The 25,965-nt window shown below is 37.2% G+C and overlaps 1 protein-coding gene across 4 annotated transcripts in view; it reads right to left on the reverse strand.

Annotated features, from left to right (window-relative positions):
* Top1 (DNA topoisomerase 1) overlaps positions 1-25,965 on the reverse strand; it is a 40,060-nt gene that overhangs the window by 4,829 nt on the left and 9,266 nt on the right. For 2 of the 4 annotated variants that reach the window (XM_022066945.2, XM_087354035.1), the window contains exons 6-13: positions 20,953-21,221; positions 17,080-17,115; positions 12,025-12,168; positions 11,134-11,234; positions 7,578-7,693; positions 3,454-3,698; positions 2,241-2,492; positions 768-992 (exon numbers count right to left, since the gene is read on the reverse strand). In XM_022066945.2, coding sequence (XP_021922637.2) covers positions 768-992; positions 2,241-2,492; positions 3,454-3,698; positions 7,578-7,693; positions 11,134-11,234; positions 12,025-12,168; positions 17,080-17,115; positions 20,953-21,221 — 1,388 coding nt within the window. Of the gene's footprint in view, positions 1-767; positions 993-2,240; positions 2,493-3,453; positions 3,699-7,577; positions 7,694-10,726; positions 10,973-11,133; positions 11,235-12,024; positions 12,169-17,079; positions 17,116-20,952; positions 21,222-25,965 lie in introns of those variants that run through there. The other 2 variants (XM_022066955.2, XM_087354036.1) reach the window with 2 other exon arrangements.

Below are 25,965 nucleotides of genomic sequence, written 5' to 3' on the forward strand. Positions count from 1 at the left end.
AGGAATGCACATCAACCGAAGCAAAGGCTTAAATTGAGGTCTAAGGTCTTTGACAGTATATTCCACACATATTTCCATTACCTCACTTATGACACATTCTGCAAACAATCTAAAAAAGTCATTTTCAGAATGTTTTGCCAAAACTACTGATCTGCTAGATACCAAATGGAAAGGAAGGGGAAAAACTGTTAGTAAATACAAGACTGACAGTTATGAAATATAATGGGGAACATATGGAAATGGAGAATCCTGCAAACAATGGAACAGTTCTCAAGTTCAGAATGTCTCTATGATCTAATGTATAGTAACCTATATACCAGGCAACATTCTGTAATGTTTTGGAGTTTTGATGTGACAGATTATAAAAATTAAATTAAATCTCTGGTGACTGCTCAATTCGAATCCTTTAAACAGAAATTTATATGAATTGAATTTTGAAGAGCACAAAATCAAACACAGGATTGTTACAGAACACTTGAAATGAAAACATTATAACAATTCTGTTATAGCATTTAAAACCTCTGGCCACAATTATCCAAGCCCTAATACAAGTGGAGAATCTTTTTCCAAAGTTGAAAATTTGTGCTTTGGAAAACAAGATTTCAGTTGAGGTCACTTGGGAGGGACAGGAATGTACTGTATGTACATACATCAGAAAAGAAACAGATTCTCTTAAAAAAATGAATATGACTAATCTATGTCCACTGCCCACCACATAGAATATCCAAAGCCAAGTTTATATAAAAATATTAAAAGATGCCATTCACCTTATCAATGAAATAAAGTGCAACAGCACGCTGCCTGATGCGCATCTCCTTTGATTTAAAGTCATCCTGATACTCTTGTCGGATTTTTTCAATGCACTTTGCAAGTTTACGAGCAGTCTCATATTTCTGCCAATCCTTCTCACCCTTTAGTTTTGATGATGGGTTCAACATAACATATTTTACCTGACCTTGGACATTTTCTGTCCAACTTGCAAGCCACGTTACCTGCACAAAAAGGTATATTAAGCAATAACTGAAGACTGTAGAAAGAAAACAGTTCTACATGATCACATTTTATTTCACTATATTGTTAAATGAAAAAACAATATTGAGATACCTTCATTCCAACCTCAAAAATGTCTGCTGCATGACAACAGTTGCTCTGCTACAGAAACTAAAATATAATTAATTCTATCCCACAAGGCTAAACCATTTCAAAAAACCACTGGGTTCTGAACCCAAAACTTCACCTTAACTAATTTCATGCTACAGAGAATTCCTTGAACAAAGTTACTCAACTGGTCAAAAAATTCCCTTCCTTCACAAACCATAAAACATTAATTACTCTACTGCCACTGCTCGCTATCTTGAACCAATTTGTAACATAGGCCTCTAAGATCAATCTTATATCTTATACCCAAGTATTCCCTTGAGATCTCATATAACAATTTATAACACACTTCTTACTTCTCCAGATATGCTACATGTTTTGCTCACTCACAATTATTATGTGAAGACTGAAGTTTTACACCATGTAATGTACATACTATTACTGTTATTTCAACTTTCTTAAGTCCAAATATTCTTCCAACACCCTATTCTCAAACACGATATGTTTTAGTCTGGGTGAAAGACCAAGTGTCACACCCACAACAAATTATGTAAAACTATTACACAGATTAAAGTGGCCCATATGAACTTCAACTTTCTACAACTCTTCCACTAGAAGATATACTTAATATGGGTAGAAAATTTATAACATGAAAACATTTTTTTACTCTTTAAAGCCAAATGGTATTTATACAACCCACCTACTTCGGCAATCAATACCCCTTTCATTTTGTATTTATGTGTTTTGTATGGTTCTCACTATAAACAGCAATAATTTCTTTAAGCAGCACTAACCACTTGATTTTCTAATGATGAAGTGTTGTTTTGTGTTATGAACTGAATTCAGCTTCAAAGTTTTGAAGCATCTTCCTGAAAAGCTCACTAAAATCTTTAAGTATCAAGTCCATTCATTATAATCTGGTCTCTGATCATCTGTGACATTTAAATTATAGGAAGCTGATGCACATAAATATTCAATACTGCATCCACAGCTGCAAGACAGCATCTTGAATCAGCAGTGATGATTCAAATGTAATTCTTGAACTTAAAAATATACCTACAATAGTTATATGACTTGACAAATATGTGCATATCTTAACACTCTTGGCCACAAACATTAAAAAGTACACACTGCACACTTACATTCTTGTCATGTCGTATTTCTCTCCATTTATGACCATCAGGTGGTTTTGGAATCTTCGAGTCTTTACTGCAGTTAATAATGACATCTTCTGGAATCACACGTTTTTTGAGCATTCCCATTTTGGGATGTTCCCCTCGTCCTCTAAATAATCCCGGCGGTTCAATTTTAAAGTTGCCTATACGTTCTGTATGACCATCAATAACACAGAATCCATATTCCTTTACTATTTCTTCATTCTGGTCCTTGAGTTTCTACAATCACAAAAAACACAATTACCCAACAAGACAATTTAAAATTAACAAAAACTTGACTCCGCTTCTACCTTATATCAACGACTCACTACACTCCACAAAACATCTTCCTTGCAAAATTGACCGGTAATGAGCACGCCAAACAATTCCGTTTTGTAACCTGAAGATAAATCCAGCCCACACCTTCGCAATCTGTTTGTTAGATCCATTTTCACATTAGCCTATCATCTATGCCTATATGTCCTTCAGGATTATCAACTAGTATTTATGTATTTGTTTCACCATCTGTGCTAGATGCCTTGCCCAACCTAATATCCCAAATATAACTGTCCCAGCAGGAACTATGTAGAAAACAAAAAAACAACTTCTCAACAATTAATTTTCTCCATTCTATGTTACTTCATCTCTCTTACGTTTAAATATTCCCCCACAAATTTTTCCCAGACAACCTAATTGTATATTTTAGGCGTCAGACCACACTGTGCATCAATTTGAAAATAAACAACAATAATAATCCATCAACACAACTGCTAACAAGTTTCTAACAGAAGGAATAAAGACTCTCAAATGTGGCCTTGAAAAGTCATCATCAGATGGTTGCAAAATACTGGAATTTTATCTGTTACATTAGATATGCCATAATCCAACTTTAACACATTTTAATTATAACATGAATGTTAAGAATTAAAATATGTTGGGTTAAAATTATACATAATTTAATCTTTATAACATTCACCTCACATTAACCGATCACACAATTTGTGTTGCATGGCAACATTATAATTTCATAGTCGTCAGGAGGAGTGATGGTCAACAACCACATTTAAGTAAAGCCCCATTTCATTGTAACATAAATAATCACTGTAGTGACTGCAATCAACACTGGAATGATGAATCTTAACTTTATACTCCAAAAACACTAAAGAAAATACAGTACAATGGTAGCATATCTAAAAGTTACCTTCTTTTCCTCTTTACTCATTGCTTTGCGCTCTTCTGCCTTGGCCAAGAAGTACTTATGCATTTGTTTGAAATTGCATTTTGTAAGATCAGTTATTCTTTCTTTCTCCTTATCTGTCATAACTTTCCGCCAATCCTTAAAAAAATTCTTATTGAATGCTTCTTTAGTGGTATAGTCATGGTCCAGCATACGGGCATAGAAGCTTGCAACCTCTTCTGTAGGTTCAGACAATGTCATCTCCTTTCCTAAAAAATGAAGAAATATAAATAATGTCAACTACATAAGTTTTTAAACATATCTTCCCATCTGAAATAATTAACAAAAGGAAAATGGAAGGAGGCTAAATGAGGGCTCAAACACACCAGATGTTCTGGAACCTTCAAGTGTTGCAGCCTGCACACACACAAAATTGCAATTAATAAAAATATATAAATATGACTGTACAGGAAGCCCTCAATTTGCGCCAATTCAGAATAACGCCGATTTTCAAACCAGCGAGACAAAAAGTGATAACAAATATTTTACTATTATTTATAACGTTTTACAATGTATCTCGCACTGATTCTTATACTAAATCGTAATTCTTACATCGCTGATTTTGAATAAAAATTATAAATAGTCATCTCTGCAATTACTTACGTTTCATTAACGCGAATTTGCTCCAATGAGATCGATGAATCGGTAAAAGCTGTTTGTGAAATGCAAACTTTTGCATATGCAAGTTTGCTCTTATGCAATTTCATTCCTGGCGCTTGAGACTTTCAAAGGACTAATTTAATCTCTGCGGAGGTACTGGGGTTATTTTTACTATGCGATTTTCTATAGGTCGGCGTCTTACACGGATGCAACTATCGCATAACAGCAGAGATGACTGTACACATCAATCACATGAAAGAATCGCAGTCAATTGCGGGGACCAATGAATTGCCGATTGTAAGTGTATAAAATACAGTGAAACCTCTATCTATCGTTCCCGGAACTATCGTTTTCCCGGATGCATCGTCCGTTTTGTTCGGTCCCGAATACATCCCATATAAAATAATGTTACATTTTCCCGCTTCTATCGTTCCTCGAACTATCGTTTTATCGCATCGATCGTTCAAAAATCTTAGTCCTGGCCAACAATTTTCCCGCAATGATCGTTTCTGAGAAATTAAAATGCTGGGTTTTGAGATAAATTAATACCGAAAGACGCACAATGTTTTTGGAATACACAGTAGCGGTAACCTGTTATGTCGCCCAACCAGCACAGATCCTTTTGGAATGAGGGGTCAGCGGTGCAGGGGTGATAGTTGGAGTGAATGGCGGTGCTCATTGTCAGAAATTTTACGATTTTAATTAGGGTGCACTCATATTTCGTTCCAGCGATGCCAAATGGCATGTGCACTGTGAATTTCTTCACAAATGCTTTTATTACAAGTACAAAGGAAAGGCTGGCAGCACTTTTAATTCTTCTGGTTCATCTCGTTTCCAGTGGTTCAGTGTCTTCTACGGCTACGTTTCGTCGTGTTCGGCAGTAACAGTACTTCCATTCTTCCTGTTATTGTTCCAGTCTATACTTTTGTTGTTGTTCCCGTAAATATTTTGTTATTCCTCTTACTCCTGTTAATTATTTTGTTATTATTCCTGTACCATGTCTCGCCCACTAAAGCAAGTCAGAACTCTTCAAGAAAGATTAAAAATCATAGAAGAAGTGGAGAAGAATCCATTTGAAAAAAGAATCGACATTGCTAAACGCCTTGGATTAGCACCATCTACTTTAAATTCAATAGTTGCAAAGAAGAAAGAAATCCGAAAACAAACTGACAAGTGCGGTAATTCATGCAAAAAAAGGAAATCCGGAAGAAAATCAACTTTCAGTGAGCTAGAAAGTGTCCTCTTCACTTGGTACCAGCAATCGCGGGCCTCAGGAATTCCTGTTGATGGCAACATCTTGCGGGAAAAAGCCAAGACGATAGCCGCAAGACTGAATATTGAAAATTTTGCAGCGTCGAATGGCTGGATTAGTAGGTTTAAAGAACGACATGGTATGGTCTACAAGAAGTTAGCCGGCGAAAGTGCTGCTGTGGATGTGGAAATAACGGAGCTGTGGCTCGAGAGACTGCCAACACTGCTGGAGGGATATGAGCCGCGGGACATTTATAATGCGGATGAGACCGGACTTTTCTACAACGCCCTCCCGGATAGGACTCTGGCATTGAAAGGTGAATCTTGCCACGGGGGAATACGTGCAAAACACCGAATTACTGTTCTTCTGTGTGTTAACAGTGACGGTAGTGACAAACGGGTTCCGATTGTAGTTGGAAAATCACGAAAACCGCGTTGTTTCAAAAACATGAAAAAACTTCCGGTGAAATATCACGCCAACAAAAAGGCTTGGATGACAACAGACATCTTTACGGCGTTTTTAAGTTCTCTGGATGCCTCCATGGGCGCACAAGGCAGAAAGATTTTGCTGTTTGTTGATAATTGTGCCGCTCATCCGAAGGACACGACATTTCTACGAAATGTGAAAGTCGTGCAGTATCCAGCAAATTGCACGAGCGTCTTGCAACCGCTTGATTTGGGCATCATAAAATCTTTCAAGCAGTTGTATAGAAAGCGCCTTGTGCAAACAGCTGTATGTGCAATGGATGCTGGGAAGGATGTCAACATGAAAATTGACGTGCTACAAGCAATTCATTTCACAGTGGCAGCTTGGCGGCATGTCTCCCAACCAACTGTTCTGAATTGTTTTCACAAAGGTGGCTACGGGTGTGAACTTCGCACAGAAGCAGACTCTAACGTCAGTGTGGATGAGCATGATGGCTTTCACAAAGACTGGAATAGATTTGGCGCCGTGAAAGACGTGGTTAAATTTGGTGACTACGCGGCAGTAGACAGCGAGCTTGCTACATGCGGAGTCGACACGATTGATAAGTTGTGTGACGATCGCGAAGGGGGTGGGAGCGGTGAGGAAGACGACGAATGCGAGCCCGAAGCTGTGCCGAGTTTTGCCGAAGCACACGCTGCATTGGCAAAAGTGAAGTCGTTCTTTTATGCCCATAATATTAGCGAACGTGACGAGGAAAACATTTTGAACGTGGAAAGTACTCTGTTTGGTCTAAAACGTAAAGTTTCGACAAACCAGTTGTCCATTAAAGACTTTTTTGGTAAAAAGAAGTAACTTTGAAAGAGAAACATTGTTTTTTTTTTAAATTTTTAATGCTTTCCCGCATCTATCGTTTTCCCGCATCTATCGTTTTTATTTCCCACCCCCGCCGAAAACGATGCATCGAGGTTTCACTGTATATTTTTAAATTCCTTTTATTTCATTTACGTTATTTCAGAGCTTTAAATGTAATGTCATTATATTACTCGTCAATGTTTGGGTGCTGGGAACGCATGTCATTGACTTCCCATTGATTTATATTATAAAAGAGTTTCAATTTACGCCGGTTCGTCCAGGAACGCATCTCTGGCGTAAATTGAGGGCTACCTGTATTTTAGTATAAGAATTAGTACATGATACATTGTAAAACATTATAAATAATACTAAATTTTTTTTTTCACTTTTTGACTTGCTGGTTTCAAAATCAGCATTATTCTTAATCGGCGCAAATTGAACCGGCACAAATCAAGGGCTACCTGTATTTACCAACAAAAGTTTCCTACAATGTGTCTGTTTCCACATGTTGGCCATGAAGCATACTGCTTAGTGCAGTGAATAGTGCAAGGTCAACAGGTTTAAGCTCTAGGGATAAAAGGCACATTATAGTTACATGTACCCCATCAGAAAACTTAAAATTTGCTATTAATATGCAAGAACCAAGGAAGCGTGGTTGGAAATATAAATGTCCCAAGTGACAGGAGGCCACGAAACGTAAGTAATAAACATGTGTGATTAAATGAACGTGATTATTTATTTAGATTTGAGGTAATTTGCCCTCAATTATGTGTTTTCTTTCTGCAAGCAGATTCCATCATCTTTGTTATTCAGTTGTGTTTTGCATTTGCTCTTGCTCCAGCAGCATTTTAAGTTCTTTCCGGAACTTTATGTTAAATATCAGAACAAAGACCTCGGTGCTTAATAATTCACTCACATGACAAAACCGTATGTGGTAGAATCATGAAAAGCCACTCACCATCATAAAAGAACTTGATGTCAGGAGGTAATCTGTCATAAAGTGGTGCAAACACTGGTCCTTTGTGTTCCAAGAATTTCCATTTTGTGCCATCATCCTTCTTTTCCTCTTCCCACCTACAACATAAATTAACAAGATTTAGAAAACAAAATGTGATAAATACAAGTTGTACCAGATACAGTATCTCCACTAAGAAGGAATATTGTCATAAACATATGGAATGTAATTACAATACGGTGACTGTTTAATGCTATGAGCTTAAGTGAGCAGATATGAAAAAACTCAAATTCAGTATTTGGGTAAGGCAGATTATCTCAGATCTAGTAACAGATAGCATTGCTGCCTTTCTTTTGGAGGTTTCCTGATCCATTAGACATTTGGTAGGTCTCCTTGGACAAGTGATCAGCCCATCGCAAGGCCTCTACCTGTTCACAGGATAGCACAACATAGAAAGATGAGGACAAACATCCATGCCTTGAGTGGGATTTGAACCCATGGTTAGTGTCAAAGCAAACAAGACCTGAGCCTCATACTGCACGGACACCGTGACCAGTTTGCACTGCTGCCCTGATATGGTTAAAAAAGTATGCATGTCTTAATGAGCCACACAATGATGTCAACTGGAGCCTTGGCTTCTGGAGGGCCACCTTCGTTGATAGGGTTGAAAGGAATAAGCCAACCTCTCTGGAGGCTAAAGTGGCAATCAAGCATACAGACTTGAGTTCCGTAGTTAAACATAACCCACACGTTAAACTTCAATAAACATAAGCAAAGATGGATGGATCCTAAGCTGATGACTTTTAACTTGAAGACAAATTCCAAAAACTGACATTAAAACAAGTCATAAATGAAAAGGTGTGGTGTGCATAGTTAAAAGAATTAAAGGTAAGCCAAACGATGAAGCTTAAATGAAAGCTGTATTTAAAAATGAATACAGTAGGGCACCGCTTATACGGCGGGTTAGGGACCAGACCCCCGCCGTAAAGCGAAAATCGCCGAAAAGCGGATCTTTGCCTTATTTCACTTGCAAATGCATATCAAAGCCTAATAAGATGTTACACTATCATATAGTAAGTGCACAATAGCGCTAGGCCTAAGAAAACGATATGAAATTAAAATGAATATCAGTAGTACACACATTGTCCTCAGCTTATAGTGATTGGTGAATATAAATTTGAAAATTGATATGCTTATAGTAGGAAGGATGAAGGAGATGGCGCATCTTCATCATCTGACTCTTCAACGAATCTTATTCATTTTGGTGATGGTTTGGAAGCCATAGACATGCCTTGTTCACGAAGTTTAATCATCTCTAACTTGGCATTTAAAATAAGAGGCTTACGACTCCTCTTTTTATCGCTACTACCCTTAGACGCCATTGTAATTACACTGTAGTAACACAAAAATATTATATAAATATACAGTTTGTAATAACTGAAAAATTGCCAGAAATACAGAGAGACGCGGAGCGCACAAAAGCTGTAAACAGACTGAATCAGCGACGAGAAAATGGCGCCGGACACACTTCTCTGACTCAGCTGTTGAGCGCTGTATTAGCGGATCGCCATAAAGCGGAGCGCCGAAAAGCGGGGCCCTACTGTATATGAATACTAAATACAGATTATATAATTTGTACTCACACAATAAATAAAAGACTGCACAGTATTTCATACTCATTCATAATGGAAGAACAAAATGAAATTAGATTACAGAGAACAAACACTACCAAGTGAATGAACAATAAAATTATGGTAAACTTTGGGGAAGAGAATATCCAAAATATTAAATATAAACTAGAGTGCAAATGTGATAGAACAAGTACAGCCTATATAAAAAAAATGTCATTATAGCAAGCAAAATAGTCAGCACTCTTAATTTCTTATGTCAAATGCCTTATAAAATGAGAGCTTTCTTTTTGGCACTTTCATCATAATGAATGATTCCAAAGCAGCAGCCTCATTTATTGAATTTTTCCATTGATTATATTTGCAGTTTTGCTTACAAAGTTATTTAAAGTTAACACTAACCCATCCTGTATGTCTTCAGTCAACAAGAAGAAAGTCCACATTCCAGAACATACTATTCAAATCATTTATTTTGAGTCTTTAAGTGACAAAGAAATGGATGCTTCAAATATGTTCTGCCCAGTACTGCAGCCCAAAATAACATTTCTCACAGGACTGCTATATGAGTGAAGTGTAACCATTAACAATGGAACAATGGAGTGAATGCAGTTATACACAATGTTTTTTGATTGGTGAGCACCTGTTCAGCCACCCCATTGTATAAACCAAGTCATACCAACCAAGCCCAATCAAAATTACTATCATGAATACCTCACTCCCTCAATATCAGACAATAAGATATGTCCATTACATGAGCTCCTCTGCTAAACAGAGAAACAAATTTTCATATTCTCCCACCCACCTATATTGTTTCCCTTGGATGATTCATGCTGCCAAATGGTCATGCTGATTTCTACAAACAATGTAGCAGGAGTGATATTTGTATCTTTATGTCTTCTGCTGTGGTATGTATGGCACCTGAACAATAGCTTCAGATGGCAAAACAAAAAACATACAGAGTACAATTTAAAAATAAATACAAACAAGATTGCCATATATATATGTAACCATTCCAGATGAAACAGTTGGTATAAGAAAAATGAAGAAATACTACTACTGCAAAACCAAAATGGCAACTTGGAGCCTAACTCGTGGCATTAAAGCCAGATGTCATATCAGGGCAGATTTGCAAAATCTATGTAACAAAACATTTGTATCATTTATCAGCTGTATATTTATGATACAGTATAACACCATACTGCATGTTAAACAAAAATTCTTTTGTGAAACTTTATATGCATGCTTTGTTTTTTATGGCTTGTTCCACATCGTAGTACTTCTGACTACTTTTTGGGTCTGTGGAATGGTACCTGAATATGTATATACAAATTCTAGTGACTGTATGGCTTCTGTGCCTAATAAAGACATGATGTTAAAATTTAATTTATTTGTATTTATTTGATTATTGTGCTGTCTTTTTAATCATTTATTATCCTTAGTATGACTTCTTAATTCAATAAAATCAGTTCTAACACAAAATTATTATATAGAGAACAGAGAATTCAATATAATATGTCAAACCACCTGTGAGCAGTTATCCAAACCGACTGTAGTTCAAGTTCCACCTTATTACTTTTAAACCTTGTAAAACCATAACCTATAGAATGATCAAAATCTCTTAGTTTCACTTGCATAAACACATTATATACTGTTCTTAACAAACCCTTCCATTTTTCAAACAATACACTTCCCATCCCAAGTTTGTGGTTAATAATAGCCTATAGCCAGTCATTTCTCAACTAAAAAATTTCAAGGGTATGAATACCACTCATGTATCTCTTAGCCACCATCTTGAACTGGAGATGTGCTGCCACCTTGTGGCAAGATTCAAATTTCTCAATTTCCCACTTAAACACGAATAACCCATTGACTTAAAAACACTGCCACAAGTCCAACAAAAATACAAACTTAAGAGTAAGAAATGAAATTACCATTTCCAAACCTCCTGCTGTTCCTCTTCTTTCTTTTTTTTCCTTGGACTGCTCTGTGGTGTTATCTCTTCCTTAACATTTCCTTTCTTAGACTTTTTCTTCTATAGGAAGAATAAAATTATACAAATTAGCTAATATGGAGCAGAATCTCATTCAAAACAGTTGATAGTTACTCAGCTAACAAAGCCATTCCCTGTATTTATGGAACCTTAATGCTAATTATAATGTTCACAAAAGCCTGCCACTAAACCCTATTTCAAACTACTAGAACGGAGTCCATACATTTACATAAAATTTCTCAAAACACACAAATGCTGGATCTGCCTTACCCCAGCCTAGTACACCCATGGAGTTCCAGACTATAAAAAGGATCATAAATTGAAAGATAAAAATGTCTAGACACTGAAGCTACGAAACAAATATTATACGAAAAAGTTGGAGCTCTTTGATTAATTCACGGAATCCTCAGGATTTACCCAGAGCTATAAGAGCTGCGTTCTTCAGGATGATTACAGGTCATGACTACCTTCAGAAGCATCTTCATCGAATTGGAATGTAGGACTCGACCACTATGTGGACTTTCGGATATGATTGGAACCCACCTCACTATGTGCCCAGGTCTTAGTGACGTCATAGACATTAATACTGCTCAAAATTTCACTGGTTTTATCACCGATTCAAATCTGTATTGGGCTGCCAGAAATGGCTGAGAGGCTTAAGTTTGGCATAGGATAAAAAAAAATCTCAAATGTAAGTTGTAATACCATCCCTCCATCTATGCCTAAATCTCAGAAGTGGCTTCTTACCTCCAGGTAGTTATCAACATTTTGCATTTATTTCTCATTTATCAAAATAAATTATTAATAAGCACAAAAGATCCTTGTAACTTACCACAGGTTTGAACTCTTCCTCATCACTCTCTTCTTTTTGTTTCTTGGACTCCTTTTTAATTTTCTTCCTAGCCATAAGAGGAACATCATCATCATCAGAATCCTCCAATCTTCGCTTGACCTCTCCTACAACTGACCGCGATGCCTGAAAAAAGCAAAGAAACAAGTCTCACTTCCAAGCATTAACATATAACAGATGTACTAACAATGCAGCTAAGTTAATGTAGTATGTGCACAAACCTATGAAAACATTTCCTCCACACAGCTGGAACCAAGCTCTAAAATAAGAGAGAGCTTGGAGTCCAATTCCTAAACTTTCACATTAAAACGACAAAGGATACAGTTATACATTTTAGTTAACTTTCATTATTTTACAAGACAAGCTTGTGGTACCATTATGTCCATCCATGTGTCCATACCTAATAATTATTAAGCAACTGACACACATGATACTTAGTGTGATCACCATACCACTAGTGGCTATCTTTTTAATTTGTAATTTTCTAACTGAAAATAACACCAAAACAATAGCCACCATAACTTTCAAGGTTGGAAAAACACTGGTTCACTTAATGTAAGCAATTGAATAATATGTGGTAGCAAACTTTCAAAAAAAACATAACTTGTGTTAACAGACTTCACTGAACATGGTGCTGTGCCTACTACTCACAATCTAATGCAGTAGATTCCAGTTAATTGGGCCAACAGTTAATCGGGGCCGTTTATTTGCGACAAATCTTAAAGAACAAACCTTTTTCACTCTTTACGTGGAAATAGGGGCAGCGACTTAATTGAGCCAAATATATCTAGTACCAATGTGTCCCATTTGACCAGAATTCACTGTATACCAAACAATGAATGAAAGAAACTTTGTCTTTGATATTATAAAGATAAAAAAGGATGTGCACTTCATGTTGCCATCTTCATTACATTTTCTATTGATGACCTAGAGTCAAAATTCAGAACTTTAACAAATTCAATTAAAATAACGCAATCAATTTAAACATGTAACAATAATATATTAGTACCATGGTTCAAATTTAGGAACTGAAATTAGAGTGCTTCCAAACATGAAGTGCATGTGCCAGAATGTGGAATCAGAAAATATGCACATCATTTAGCTCGAGAAATGTGCACTTGATATAGATGGCAAGCCAAGTCCATAAAGTCAGTCAACTTTGAAGTCTCACAGACAAATGCTGCAATAAAATGCCACCATAATGCAACTGTGAAGTAACTACAACTTAAAATTACTGAACTGTATTATTATTAACTGAATAGTGTTGGCTTTTTGATTTGTCAGTCTGTCCAGTATGCATGTAAACAAAACCTGACAAAAATATCACACTTGGATACTGACAAACATTTCATACCACCATTTACAACATACAAATTAACACTTATTTTAAAATTTTACAGTTAACTATATCAACTATATAAGAGCAGAATAAACGTGTACATACTACAACACACAAGAGTGACAATGAAGGAAATTACAATTAGTATAAATGTAAACATCAATCCAAGCTTCTGACAAACACATTCATCTACTGATAGCATAACTATTTCATTCCAAAAAACAGCATAATGCACATTTCAACCAGGGCTGCAACAAGCCAGTGTGATCCAAACTGAAATTTTTCAATACTGGGGCACTGCTCTGGGATTGTTTTAAAGACAGTGATGTCACATAAAGAAAGCATAACCTAAGGGAAAGTGGTAGAGGTGTGATAATGAGTACACCCTTCTAGGAACTTAGAAAAATTAGATTTGGAGGGGACAAAGCAAACAGAAGAGTGCAACAATGTATTATCAACATAAGCTGTTGAGAAAACAAAACCACTGTCCACAATGTTGTACAATACAAATGTTGACAAACTGGACCAGTTACAATCATAATATTTTTTTCACAGGAAATTAATGATATGGTGAAGAATATGTTTTTTTCTTTTCTTTGATCTCACCCTGGTAAAAATACACATTTTGCAACAAATAAGGTGAGAACAGAAGTCCAGACTCTATCAATTCCTGGAATAGGTGGCACAGTGCTCATGAAATGTGAATGGAAATCACACAGCAGTCTCAGGAAAGTTGTGTAGGAAGACTTGTTGGTAAGGCAGAAGTCTGAACAGGCTGAAATTTTAGAATTTCACAAGGCCTGGCCCAAGGCCAAAGTTTATCTTCAAATATGTTACACCATCTAAGCCTGACTTTCTTTTATTCCAGCCAGAATGAAACCTGATCTATTTACAACCTGCCCTGACAATCATACCATTAAAACATTTCCTTTTAATACATAAATTCCAGTAATCTTTGGTTATTTTGGCCTCTGAAGACCAGTATGAATATTTAGGATACCAAGTCTGTGCAGACCTCTATGGTAGCAACCATTCTGCATTCAAGATTCCAGTAAAAGGATCAAAAGATAGGAAAGATTCAAGATATGTGTAAGGTCTGCATGGACAATGGCCAACATCAGTCTGTTAAGACATTCACTCGAGTGTACTGCAGCAAATGCAATGTAGAGATCTCAGTAAGTATTTTGATATTTGTCAATTTGTCTTCTGGATAGTAACATCATGTAAACTTGTAGGCAAATAACAATGGTAAAGAACATAATACCTCCATCTTCAGCCCTGGAATGGAGGCATACGTTTCAAGACATAGCCCTCAAATGTGAGCAGGACAAGAATATTGAGATAAACTGCACACTTTCTACAAATAAATCAAGAGACTAAATTACCTTTTATCATGTGTTTCTGAAGTGTTATGTTAACACACATACACACACACTGGGATTTGTGCTAGGTACATCAGGAAATGTACCAATGACATTCTTCTAGCACTAAATGTGAGCACCATAATCATTTATCTGAACACTAGTGTGAATCTTGTCATGTTAAGTGTGAAAATTTCAGTTTACATGTACAAAAATGATGAAGGCTTGTTTTTTTTTACCATCCCAATTTTATACACTCCTGAAGACGATAATTTGGATTTAAATTCCATTGGTTCAAAGTGTTAAATCATAACACAAAACATCTGTATCTGATACAGAAACACAACAAACAAGCATAGTTGAAAGGCACCTGGAATGAAGTGCCACAATAGTTTACATGTTGCAATTGAAAGAATTCATAGTTACTACTTCTATGAATTGTAACCAACCCCATGAAAGTGTTAACTACTAAACCATGGTAATTCAACAACAAATAATACTTTTAAGTGAAGACAGAATTTCATGCCCCCCCCCCCCCCCCAAGAAAAATGTACTATTTAACATGAAGATCTGATACCAATGGCTCATATGGAACTATAGCAAAATATTGCTAACCTATCCTCTTACTAGTGATGAGAAAAAAAAAGTAATTTAGTTTATCTCAACCAAGAAACAACACATGACCTGCCCAAGATCAATATGGTCACTTAACAAATCCACTCTTATCCTCTGTATATTATACATAGAAACAATTAGTATCATCATTTGCTGATAAAGGTCTTGTGGGTTGTAACGCTGTCTAGACTTGCAGGTAACTGATAAATACCTGAAAGGCAACACAATCATATAACACGGAAGACTAACATCAACATCTTCACTGTCATTAGAACATAAAATCCCACAAAAATGTACTTGTATAATAAAAATGTGAAAAATCTGGCAAAGTGACCTCAGGTAATGATACAACAAAATGTCAAAATGCAATGTAATACCACAACTACCCAGCAAAATAAAAAATTTAAAAAATTAAACAAATGAAGCTTTGCAAAGTTCAGAAACAGAAGAACTGCTGTGACTCATTAGTATGGACCTGCAAGACTGCCCAAAATCTGATACAAAGACCACTTCAGATTACAATGGATTAGAAACTTCATGTATGTGCAACATGTCTTGTTCCCATAAATGAATTTCTTATGCAAGGATAATGGTTAAGGACAACATGGTGATGCAGAAAAGTGAAACAGGATTTGGGGAGGGGGAAATGTCTTTGGTAACATTCCAACAATTACTTTGAGAAAACAAATACATCACAGCTACATGACCTGAAAAATATGCTGTGCATAACATGTCAGGTGGATTACACACATGAAGAGAAATGTTGCAATAAGACTAGCATACATTCAAGTGCTCAGGCTGGCTCAAAGCTGCATAACCAAGGTGGGAATCAGTCTTGGTGACACAAATGACTAGAACAACTTGCAACTCCATTAGGACATTATGAATTCCTTATCGACTATTGAAATAGTATATTTAACTTTTCAATCTTGTAATCTACAAACTGACTATACTGTCCATACTAAAACCTTCTCACTGTTAAGATATGTGACTTACAAGCCCATCTGTATAAAATGTCATATATACATTAACACAGCATGATCAGGGCTGTTCACTGCAACAGTTCCTTGTTTCTAAAGTTAATAAAAATTCCTCTGAACAGACACCAAGAAATGTCTATTGTTTGGATAACTTCATGGGAGAAAATTACAGCTGTCAATAATGTGACTGACTAGATTTCAAAACCAGGGTTAGGTAAGATTTTACTCTTCATAATAATAACCAGACCTACTTTGGGGCCAAACAAACCTCTGACCCAATGGAGACCAGGTCTCTTTCCCCAGCAGTGCCAGACCATGAAGACAACCATACACCTCCACCTAACGAAGAGATTAAGAATGCCTGGACTATACCACAATTTCCCTTTCGTGCTATGGTACTTCGGCAGAAACAACTTCACCTTCCACCATTCAGTGGGACCAAATACTTCATATTTAAAACTTCTTTTGATATGAGATGAGATTTGTGAATTTCAAGAAAAAAATTGCATACTCTTCTAGTAACTGAATAATTTATGTAAAACTGATGACATATTACACATTTATAAAAAAAATTCAATGATTTAAAAAAACCTCTTTTCTCAGCAATTGCACTCCAGGTGTCTTCAAATATATAAACAAAGTCTTCTAAGAAGTTTAAGATAATATGACTCAGCTGTGAGCCAGCCATTGTAATGCCGCAGAACACAACACAAAACATGCTACAAGTGTAGCACGTACATACCAGCCCAGATCTGTGAGCCCTGTCTTCACTTCGCCACTGAAATAAGAGCATGGCATAAATGTATAAGCAACTTACTCTATAGATATTCTGACTTACCACAGATAACCTCATGCACACTTAAACCAAGGTGAGAAACTCTTCTGAATAACAACTATATGCCTGGTAGTAAAATGCTCAATTAGTGTTTTTCATAAAGAAATAGTTATTCATAGATGTGCTCTTCTTATGCTCGTGCTGGACTAATGAAACAAATCCTAACTCAATTTTCATGGGGATATTTGTAGATGCCCCTTCCCAGAAGCAGTTCAAAGTAACACCTTACAAACTTGGTATCTGATATATTTGTACTGCTCCTCAAACACCAGAATAACCCAATATGTTTTCAGAGCATCATTAAATATTGTTGCCATTTATGTAATAAAAGAAACATGTAGTAATGACACAATAGTCATAACAGATTGTAATTAAATCAGGCTACATTCTGGCTGGAATAAAGGGTTTGGCTGGTGGGGTTGGCAAATTTGAAAGGTAGGGTGCAGTTAACATAACAGAATGTAACTGTGGGCTTAGGCTGGGTTAGGCTAAATGGTCCTTGAGCCAAGCTGGGTAAAAAAGCTGTCCTATTATACACCATGAAGGTGCTTGGGGGGGGGGGGCTCCTACACATTCGTAACCTCAGCACTAGGTGCGAGCGAGTAGTTAGAGTCATGCCCCAGCCACTCTTTACCCTCGGGAAGGACCCCGGTACCCACTAAATAGGAGGATGGGTGGGCCCCAAAGCCGGTCTTGACACAGAGGCTGGAGGAGAAATCCTTTGCCCCTTCTGGAGATCAAACTCCAGTCATCCAGTCTGTAGCCAGTCACTATATTGACTGAGCTATGCTGGATAAAATTCTAAAGTTTCAGCCCCTGCAGCCTCTAGACTACACAGAACAAATATGTGGGCTGTGGGTTGAGAACCTCTGTGTTAGAATTTTTGAAGGTTGAGCATGAGTGATTTTGCTATTAGATTACAGAATTCTATGAAAAATACATCCAGTACTTGAAGACTCAAGGGATACAGCATCAATACTTTGGGCAGTTTTAAAGGTCTAGAAAACATATCACCTGTAATTCTGCACGAGTTTCTACTAAACTTCCTTAGCTACACAGAAGTACTCATTTTAAATTACAGATAATCCTTGCTTATTTGGACATTAAAGTTGTAAAATGTCTAACTTAAACTCACATGAATATGAAACCTACAAAGAACACAACACAAGAACTTACTGTACTGTTTATTGGAGGGATAGTGATCTTCTGAAATATCACAACCTAACATTAAAAATAAATAAAAAAAACTGTGCCAAAAGAGAAAACATAAGACTGCCTGACACACTGCCCAGCAGATCAGTGAACAACTTTTTGTACTGTACTAAATGTGACAGTATACGGTTAACAGGCATCATCAGCTAATAACTCTACAGAAAGCTGACATGTGAGGCATAAAAACAAAGGAAACAACATTTAATGTCATTAAACAGGAACCAATGAAATTTAAGAGAAAAAACACACAATGCAGTTCATCACAGAGAAAAATTGTATATGTAATCAATCTCTCAAAACCGCTAAACATACTGTATACAATCTCAATACCTGTCAGTTAGATTACCTGTTATGCATGTTTAAAAACACAGGAAACTGAAGTAGTGGTGAAGTCAGGCAAGCATGGAGACATCTGTTATACTGCATGTCTGACTGACCTTAATGTTCACATATTGCAGGAAATATAAATGTGTTGCAAAGGTAATTTTACTGCAGATATCACACTAAATAAACAACTCACCATATTTACTAGTATACCCCATGCACACATTTTAAAATTTACCTGTAAAATGGGGTATGTGGCTTATGCCAGCATGAATCATTGTGTACCTAACTGTATCTCTTTACCTGCATCTTGACCATTTCAAGCTTCAGCTATTTGAAAAATGAGTACAAAGGGTATGAGATTATGGCCTTTCACAGTGAGTGAAATACTGAAGATAGTTTGAGTGGCTGAGGAAATCAGAAATCGGGCTGCCGGGAGAAGATTCAACATCAGTAAGACGTATACGAGGTGCGATCGGAAAGTTTCAAGACTGTGTCAATAGAGGGCGAACCGTATGTAGTACGAGCTTCTGCCGCTAGGGGGTGCGGCCTACATTCATAGTGAATCAGTGTGGCAGCCGGCATCATCGAATTAGCATTTGTTTCTTAGTTACGGGCGTTTTGGTAGTGCATTACACCGACCCTCCTGCGATTTCGGAATGGCGGATTTTCATGAACAAATCAAATTTTGCCAAAGACTCGCCAAAACGGCTACGGAAACCTATGAAATGCTAAAGCAAGCATTTGGGGAGTCCGCAATGGGTCGTGCACAAACATTTGTGTGGCATTCACGTTTTAAAAATGGCCGAACCTCTGTCGATGATGACGAGCGTTCTGGACGACCATCTTCGAGCACAACGCCCGAAAATGTTATGAAGATTTGGCAGGCCATTCACAAAGATCGACGTCGTACCATCAACGACTTGTGCGACATTGTTGGGATAGGCTATGAGACCTGTCAGCTGATTCTAAAGGAAGAACTCCACATGCGACGCATCATGACAACGCGCCAGCGCACACCACCCTCAAAGTTCGGCAGTTTTTGGCCTCAAACACCATGGCCGTCATCCTGCACCGTCCTTATTCGCCGGATTTAGCTCCGTGTGAATTCTTCCTCTTCCCAAAGATGAAAATTCAGCTAAAGGGAAGGAGATTTGAGACGATAGAAGAGATTCAGGCAGAATCGCAGATGGTGCTTGACAGGCTGACATAGAAAGATTTCCAGGGATGCTTCCAGGCTTGGCAGCGGCGCTGGGATCGTTGTGTTCACTCCCAGGGGAACTACTTCGAGGGTGATGGATGAATTTAATACCTGAGATAAGTGTACAAGTTTTTATAGGCGCAGTCTTGAAACTTTCCGATCACACCTCGTATAAGTGACTGGAGGAAGAATGACCTTCTAATGGAAACTAAAAGTAATTGAAGAACCTTCAAAGGATCCAAACTGAAGTCTGAGGTAATCAAAGAGGAGCCAGTGAGCTTTATTTGCAAGAAGCAGCAATTTGGATATGCTGTATCAATGGAAATGTGCCAGATGAAAGCGCTGGAACTAGCTAGGGCCAAGCAAGTAACAAATTTTAAGGCAAGTAAAGGGTGGGTGGTGAGGTGTTTTGCTCATAATAATTTAACCATAACAATACAGACCACAGATCACGCGGCCAGCCACATATAAAGAAAACATTACAAACTTTTTAACATAATTTGTTACTTCCTCAAAAAAATAGGGTGCATGGCTTACACGAGTGCATGGGGTACATAAGTAAATATGGTATTTTTCTTTGTATTTTGTTAAATAAAGCTGTAGCTTTTAATAAGCACTACATCTTCTTATGTATAAACTTTTTGTGTAATGAGCCACTTTTAAAATACTTGAAGTCTGATTTGAGTTTCATGTGAAGCACAGATTATAATGGAACAATATTAAAAATAAAAATCAAGCCTGCCTGAAAGGGTTCAATGTAACTCCAATCCAGAATGTAATCAAAATACATTCACTAGTCTCAAACATGACATGGATGGACAGAGTCAACATTCTCACATGGATTTATCTTACACACTGTATGCAGATAATATGTAATAATGTTTGAACAGTTAGGGTTTCAACAGCAATGTCAATGAATTTGCATTCAACATTAAAATGTCCTTTGCTTTATTACTGGGCCATCAAGTGTGTCTTGTATATAGTACATACAGTATAAATGATAAATAATCATCCTCTAACTACTGATTAACTACAATACATACCAGAGGAATGTCATCTTCAATGTCTTCTTCAACCTTAATCTTAGTGGCAGTCTCTGACTTGAAGTTTACAGAAGACTGATCTCCTGATTCATTTACAGAATGCACGAGCCTCTCATTGTGGTTCACAGGTTCCTCCTTTATCCATGCCATAGGCTGTGACGGCACATATTGATGCTGGTCTTCTTCCTCATATTCCTCCACCTTAATCTTTACTACTTTTTCAGTCTTCTCCTTTTTCTCTCGATGTTTGTCACCCTCCTTTAATTTAACTACGAACAGAAAATTAATTCAAACTACTGCAAATGGGGAAGTGATGTATAAATTGCACAATACAAAATGTTATTTTTTAAAAAAAGTTGAAATAACATTAACCAACATTCTGCATGATTATGCTCCCAACACCATTAAACAATTTCATTCTTAGTTACCTGAAGGCACTGTTTCAACTGCAGGATTATGTAATGTCTTGTGTGATACTGAATAATTAATAAAAGTTTTAAAGGTGGCAATTATGCTTTATGTCAAAATACTATCTCAAAATTTGCCAGAGTAAAACAAAGAAAAAAGTTGACAGTGGAACCACGGTTCCGGATAATCTGACGTAAATACGTCTCTGTAATGTAATGAAATGTAATGTAATAATTCTTATATAAGACAAGTACTTGTAATATTCTAAAACGTTTTTACCAGCACAAAATTATCTAGTCTACTGTCACTTCTACAAGCGATTCACAGCTCAGCTCTTTCTGCAATAACGAAAGCGGATTTTTGACGGCAGTAATGTAACACAACATTGCCGAGTATACAGATAATGCAACAATTAGTTTCATAGGTAACATAACAATGCAACCAGGAGTTCATATAAAAGCCGACCATTGTCGTCGGTCCATATTTACACACTGTTGATATGGATCTTACACAACTTCGTTACACATCTTCCTTACACTTTTCTGCCGAATGACCCTTCCGTATAGACATATTTAAGTCAAAAAAGAGTCAGCTTAAACAGCCAATATCCCAGCCAAGATTTAAATCAGGTGACTACTGAATACAAGGCTAGAACATTTCCACTATGCTGGCCTATTTGGTACCCCTGCAACACATATAAACTTCCTCTTCATCCAACATTTTCACATCATGTGGGACATCACACAACCAAACCTCTCCAAATGTGTTTTCCCATAACACAACCCACCTTCTTTTTCCTTCTGTGTATCTTTCCTAGCTTGTTCTCAACTTGATCTTGGGCATTTTACTACTTTCTGCTCAAAACTTTTTACACTCTCTCTCTCTCTCTCCATTAATTTTTAAAGCATGTCCATATCATCCTATTGTTATTTTTTATATTAGTTTTCCTTCAATCAAATTAACTTTTTCTTCTTCTTACACATTTGTCTAAATTCACATTTAATATGAATCTTTACACACTGGAATAACCCTAGGAAATTTCTTCTTCAAAGTGCTTCCATTCAGTTCCCATATAACTATGTGGTGGTAGGCATAGTCCATCATTTGTAGCAACCTGCTCTCTTGACTTTTTGTTACTGCTACACACATATAATATAGATCTTAACCCTTTGCGGTATCTGTCAGACTGAGTCTGACATTTAAATATCCAAGTTCCGGTCTGATGTCAGACTGAGTCAGCCATGTATTTTACGCATTTTTTACGTTATCTGGAGTCAAACTAAGGCTGGCAAACAGTGTCAGCATATTATTCAAGCCGTCTTCTTTGCACTATTTCTATCCTAGTTTTCCTGGTAAGACTTTGTGTACCTTGTAATAGTGAAAGGATGAAGGAGAGAAAAGTTGTCTTATTCTAACACGTGTCTAAAGGAAGCCAGGAATCAACACCAATTGTTTTGCCATACATCATACAGTGAAGTAATACCATCGGGTGTGTTGCTTTTATATTTACTTAGAATAGAAGTATTTTATATCTGATAAAGATATAAAACAAATATCCAATCTTCCTAGTAGGAAATTATATATTTTTAATTACTTTTGACACACAGAGCAATCCATAACTCACATATACATATTCATTCATCTTATCAAGCATTCTTTATGTGTAATGACTTCATCGTTTATACTTCATGTTCTGTTTCACTTTCCTGGTGTTGAATTTGGTCTTGAACTTTCGAAAACAATTAGCACAAAAGGAAGCACAGCTCTGAGAATATGAAATCCAATGCTTATACATCGCATATCTGCATGCGATAAGAGATGTTTAGATGTCACCAAAGTCATATCTACCGACTTGGACTTGCTTTATTCTCTACCGAATGACAGGAAGCAGAAAGGCACCACTTACCATCTCACTAGCGACAGTGGTACAGTCTGTGAAAAATATTTCACACGGTCAGCATTCAAACAAAAGGAACTGTGGTCCTCTCAGAACACATTCTCACCATATACAGCAAAGTTCCTTCCATTTAATGCAAGTTATAAAAGAAAATTGAACCAGTTCACAATAGAAGTTGAATTTATACAGCTTAGTGGTATTTAAATAGACCATGATACCTAGACAGGACATTTCAGGAAAATGGATCGGCAGACGGTCCAATGCCTTGGCCTCCACGTTCAGAAGACATAACACCACTGGATTTTTTCCTGTGGGGTTATGTCAAGAACAATGTGTTCCGAACACCAGTTAATGGACTTGTTGACCTGAAGACCCGTATCAGGAATGTGATCTCGGCTATTCCAGCGGACATGATCCACAGAACATGGCAAGAGCTCGAATATCGTCTGTACATTCTCCATGCTACCAAGGGAGCCCACATTGAGGTCTACTGAGGTCAGTGAAAAACTTCCAGGGTTTCACTGTAAACTGCCGCAAACCGCATGTGGGTAGCTCAATTTGTTTGCGTGCCAAAATTTTTCAAAACCCTGAAGGGACTTTGTGGGAACACTGTACTTGTAGAGACGACTATTTGAATTCTGAACAGTTTATCTTTTACCAGTACACGACTTTCTTGGAAAGGATTAACTCATTCTAAATAACACTTTAAAACCTCTGTTAACCAACGCTTGATTATCCGACTCACGCATTAACCGACCTAATTTCAATCAGATCAGTTGCGATTGGTTTCTACAGTCCCGCCAATGTGTGTTTTCAGTCCACATGGAGACGCCATGTTGCGTACATCATGTAGTGCAAATCTGTGCATTAGTGTGCATATTTTGTTGTATTACTGTACTGTAATGTGATAAACTAATGAAATGGCTTCTTACAAGGGTGCTGAGATGAAGAAGGGTGGCAAGGTCAAAAGAAAATGTGTTGTGCTTTTGACAGCTGATAAATTGTAGATTACTGAGAAGATAATCTGGTGTCATGACAGCTAAGCCACCAGCTGACCATGACATCTGTGTAACTACAGTAAAGGATATAAAGAATAAGGAGTCTATAAGAAAATTTGCCATGAAATTCAATGTTGATATAAGCGCAGGGAAGAGGGAAGACAAGAGGGAAAACGCATCTCAGAAAACATTAAAAATACCAGCTTCAGTGACTTTAGATGAAGCAGTTTACAAGTGGTATGCTCAACAGTGATCAAGTGGTGTGGCTGTGTGAGGTGTTGAAATTCAAGCTGCCGCTGAACACTTGGCCAAGCACCTAAAAATTGAAAACTTCAGCGCCAAGTAGTGGATGGCTCTGGCAATTTAGAAAGAAATATGGCATGAGAAACGAGTGAATTTATGATGAAGCATTTGTGCTGACACTGGAAACATCGAACGTTTCTGGCAAAAACTGAAAGAAATTAAGAAAACTTCTGGTCCGATGTTAAGTAAATTGTACACTGCTGATGAGATAGGCCTTTCTTATTTTTCTCTCCCTGAAAACACTCAGGTGGGCACAACTTCAGGGCGAAAACTACGCAGCCCTTCCATGTAGCAATGGAGATGGAAACCATCGACTTAAACCAGTGATTGTAGGAAAGTTCAAGCACCAACGTGTAATAAAAGACATTACGCATAAGATGTCTGTTCAATACTAATAATAGTAATAATAATATGTGGCATAACAGCCCTGTGAGAGCCAAAGCTGACTAGCTGGCTGCTGGCCTCACGTTCACATGCCTAAGCAGAGGTGAACGATCATCCAACCAGATATAGGGTGACGTGTGGTCAGCACGACGAACCCCCAGCCATTGCTAGTTTTCATGACCGGATTATGCTACCCATTGCAGCTCCCCAATTTCCTCATGATGCTGGGTTGGCACTGGTCCCATACACCAGTCAAAAATCTCATGTGAAATTTCTTTCCCCCAAGACTCGAACCAGCATGCATTCCATATCCTACAATTCAAAAATGCTTGGTTCACACAAGAAATAGCCAGTAACTGGTTTTTCAAGCATTTAGAGCCTGAAATTCATCGCTATCAGATTGAGGTCCTGAAAATAGCTCCTGGGGATGTCAAAGCTATTATACTTCTTGATAATGCTCCATCACATTTAGACATGTGCAAGCTTTCTAGCAAAGATGGCAAAGTCAAGTGCTTGCATTACCTCCAAACACAACCTCCTTAATTCAGCCCATGGATCAAGGCAGTATTCTGGCAACAAAAGAGATGGTATAGGAGAAAATATTTAGATGAAGTTATGGTGGTTATTGAGGATAATGACGATAAGGTTGAGGATGCCAGAGGAAAAAGAACTTTGCAAAATATAAACATTTTTAACATTAAGTCCACAATCTTCAACTGGGGAGATGGTTTTAAAGAGCTGAAAGTTTCAGTCCTAGCAAATTGTTGGAAAAAAATTCTCACAGATGCTGAACCAGTATGAAGGATTTGAGCTATCAGACTTTCATGATTTTAATAAATGATGTGGAAGACTGGCTGGAAGTTGATGAGGGCGATCCTGGTTATAAGAATTTAAGCGAAGAGCAAATTTCTGAGAATGTTTTTGCTACAGAAGCTGATGATGAAGGAGAAAAGCAAAAGCCTGCAAAACTATCAGCTGTTGACGGTATCATACAGTTCATAGATCTAACCTCAGACCCAGGTT

Source organism: Zootermopsis nevadensis, unplaced genomic scaffold, assembly GCF_977971745.1.
Source record: "Zootermopsis nevadensis isolate Lab colony 2312 unplaced genomic scaffold, Znev_1.0 Znev_ptg000022l, whole genome shotgun sequence".
NCBI lineage: Eukaryota > Metazoa > Arthropoda > Insecta > Blattodea > Termopsidae > Zootermopsis > Zootermopsis nevadensis.